The following is a 3,685-nucleotide window of genomic DNA, read 5'->3' on the forward strand; positions in this document are numbered from 1 at the left end:
GGGCTCCCTGCGTGTGGTTACTAAAGCGCCTTGTAGTCAATTCAAGGGCCCTGACATCTAAAAAGGGCCCTGTATTCAAAACCAAATGGAAGAGTCCTAACGTCCCGACCCGGATGCACTTTAACATCCGGGACTTAACCTCGAGCAAACTCTGAGGCCACGCTGCAGGCTCGGACGCCACATCAACCGGGCCTTCAGCAAATCCTCGATCATCATCGCCAACTTCTCTGAATTGTTTTGAAATCAGAGTGGAAGGACTCGCATTTCTGGAACACTGAGAACTGTGATGGACAGTTGAAGGGAGAAAGTTTCCTGAGGCTCCGGAGTGGCGTGAGTTCGAGTACCACACACGCGGCACTTAGGTAGGATACCCAGGGGGCTCAGTAACGTGGGAAGGGGCCACAGGCCCGAAGGGCCGGAAGGCCCAGAAGGTGGAGCTTGTGACCTGTACGCTGAGGTTTTCCTGGCGGACATACTTCCTCCCCCCCACCCCCCGCATTCTTCAGGCCCAGGTGTGGGTAGGGCCGCCTCTAAACACTGCCTGATTCGGAGCACTCGGGGTTCCTTTCGTCCCTGGGATTCTCCTGTGTTTTCTGTCAGCCCCTTTCTAAAAGAAATGGCTTCTCTAGAGGAAGACGCCTACGGCCTTAGGGTCGATTCTAAACGTAGTTCCCCTTACGCCATGAACTATAAATTTGCAGCTGAAGCTGAGGGTCAAAATAAGAATGAGGAACCAAACAAGTTCCAGAAAATGAGGAATAGATTTCAAAACGAAGGCTCTTCATTGGTTTGTGTGAAGGCTATCGAGGGTATCCTGGAAAAAGAAAAGGGGGAGGCTGCCGCCAGTGCAAACCCAAGCATAGGAAAGTGTTATGACCCTGTAGAAAGACCAACCAGGAATGTTACCACCTTTGCTCCTCAGATGGAGTCAGCCCGAGGGATGAGCAGCTTCGGTGACAGGAGAGAGAGCATAAATCCTCATAGCAAATTCAGCTTCGGTGACAGGAGAGTGAGCATAAATCCTCATAGCAAATTCACTGAGGAGCCATTTGGAAAGTTTGTGGATGACTTTAACTCCCATTCAGTAGTCCAAGTGTATAAAGAAAGGAAGATGGTGATTGAGAGCCCCTCTTCAAGAGGTGACTGGTCTGATGTGGATCAGATGTCCACAGTCACAGTACCTCAGGAGGAGACAGTTTCACTGGGTCTCCCAGCAGTTTCAGAGCCTGCATCCTTCACCAGTAGCTATGCCACGTACGGGCCTCATTGGTACTGTCGTCCTAAGTATGACCACCCCAGCTATGGAGCCAGCAGTACCCAGCCTTCCTACTATTCCTCCATGGGCGGCAGCAGCAGCAGCAGCAGCAGCAGCAACACATTTCAGGCTGAGAGGAGCAACTGGAGTTTGCTGAGTGACTATTCCTTCGATTATACATTGAGTTCCCGAAACGTGTCCAGAGATTGGAGGGTAGCAGAGGAAGGCAGATCCCAGAATTCTGGTTCATTTCATTTCCCCAAAAATTCGGAAGCAGGGGTGAGGGAGAATACAACATATAAAGAGATGTTACCAAATCCATATTATGAAGGATATGGATTTACCCACCTGCCATGGAACCCCTGGCAGTCAACCCTATGTGAGGGTTTTATTGATACCCATTGTCACTTGGACATACTGTATAACAAGTTGTCTTTCAGAGGGTCCTTTACCAAATTCAGAAAAATTTATAGCCAGACCTTCCCTCAGGAATTTCAGGGCTGCATCTCTGATTTCTGCGATCCTCGTACCCTATGTAATGGCCTATGGGAGCATCTGTTGAAAGAGGATCTGGTTTGGGGGGCCTTTGGCTGTCACCCTCATTTTGCACAGTACTACAATGATTGTTATGAAAAAACAATTTTGCAAGCCTTACGGCACCCCAAGGCTGTGGCATTTGGGGAAATGGGCTTGGATTACTCTCACAAGTGCACCACATCTATCCCAAAGCAACGCAAGGTATTTGAGAGACAACTGCAGCTGGCCGTGTCTCTAAAGAAGCCTTTGGTGATCCACTGCCGAGAAGCTGATAAAGATCTGCTGTACATCATGAAAAAATTTGTGCCCTTTGACTACAAGATCCATAGGCATTGCTTCACTGGCAGTTACCCAGATGTTGAGCCCATGCTGAAGCACTTTCCCAACATGTCTGTGGGCTTCACAGCAGTCCTTACTTACAGTTCTGCCTGGGAGGTGCGAGATGCTCTGAAAAAGATCCCACTGGACAGAATTGTCGTGGAAACTGATGCTCCTTATTTCCTCCCTCGCTGGGTTTCCAAAAGCATTTGCAAGTATACCCACCCAGGCCTGGCCCTGCATACAGTGCGAGAGATGGCCAGACTCAAAGGTCAGCCGCTCTCCCACGTGTTGAGCACCTTGCTTAAGAATACCAGTTGCCTCTACAGTCTTTAAGCAGAGAGACCACAGTCAGGAGTCCAGCAGCCTGACTGAACATAGATTGGACTTGAACTCTGCCTGTGTCCCAGGTCAAGGACTTGTTTAGAGAGTCAATTAGAAGGAAGAAAACCAGGACAGGATGTTTTCCTCAAAGACTCTTCATAAGACTTATGCTTCCAGCTGGTAGGGTGGGAATGGGATGGGAGGAGGGCTAAGGGAAACTGTCCTTGATGTTAACTGAAGTTTTTCCTCACAGCCAAAAAGGGACAGGGGAAGTCAGTAAAGAAGAGTTTGATAGAGTACATTGAGTTTGCCAGTCCAAATCCCTGTTCTCTGCAGCCTGTGCTTCTGAGCAGTTGGTGAATGAAGTCACCCTCCTACTTGTCTTTTAAAAAAAAAAAAGCAGTGTTGAATTTTAAAAGTGAGCTAGGTGATTTGTTTATTCCCCAAATGTACTTGTTATTATAGGAATTCTATAATCTATATGGTTTGTTGTTAAGTTCATAAATTCAGTGATTGTTCAACTTGCAATTTCTTGTTTCAGAAGATAAACCAAGCTAGCATTTCATCTAAAAGGAAATTAACTTAGATAAATGAAAATTAGTTAATAGTCATGACATGCTAAGGGGGCTGTGGAGGAGCTTCGAGTGATGGGAGTCAAATCAGTTAAGTGTTCGAAACCACTGAGGAGATGAGTCTTGAATCTGAACTAAACTCCCAACACTTGTGTAATTCTAAAGCTCTTCGGATAACCACTGTATAATAATAGCAACTGTTCATTCAAATTCCTGTGATTCTTAACAGGTCCCTGTTAGATGTCATCCATAAGGAGAAGAAATAAAGTCAAGCCTTACCAGGAACGTGACAGTTCACATTTCCTATAAATAACACTGAGTATGTCATAGATTTCCCCTTTGTTGAGAATCTAGTCTTTTGAGAAGAAAGTGTAAGAAAGCTGTAGTGCTTCATTTACTTTAATAGAACAAAAGTTAATGCAATGTGAAAGGCACGATTTGATTATATTTTTCATGGCAGAAAAACCTTTAAAAACTGAGCTGATGTTTTGAGCTAAGAAGCTTTTTTTCTAATTAGTATACACTTGAAATAGACATTGCTTACTGTACAGTTGTGGATCAGTTAAAAGATAATTTAGAGGCCGGCCCGTGGCTCACTTGGGAGAGAGTGGTGCCGATAACACCAAGGCCATGGGTTAAGATCCCCTTACCGGTCATCTTTAAAAAAAAAAATTTTTTT

The 3,685-nt window shown here is 45.7% G+C and overlaps 1 protein-coding gene across 1 annotated transcript; it reads left to right on the forward strand.

The window, feature by feature from the left end:
• Positions 1-616: 616 nt before the first annotated feature.
• Positions 617-2,446, forward strand: LOC134368010 (putative deoxyribonuclease TATDN2). Its single transcript, XM_063084636.1, has one exon. It carries the CDS (start codon positions 617-619, stop codon positions 2,444-2,446), a length of 1,830 nt encoding a protein of 609 aa, XP_062940706.1.
• The last annotated feature ends 1,239 nt before the right edge of the window (positions 2,447-3,685 follow it).

This window comes from Cynocephalus volans, chromosome X (genome assembly GCF_027409185.1).
Source record: "Cynocephalus volans isolate mCynVol1 chromosome X, mCynVol1.pri, whole genome shotgun sequence".
Taxonomy (NCBI): Eukaryota; Metazoa; Chordata; class Mammalia; order Dermoptera; family Cynocephalidae; genus Cynocephalus; species Cynocephalus volans.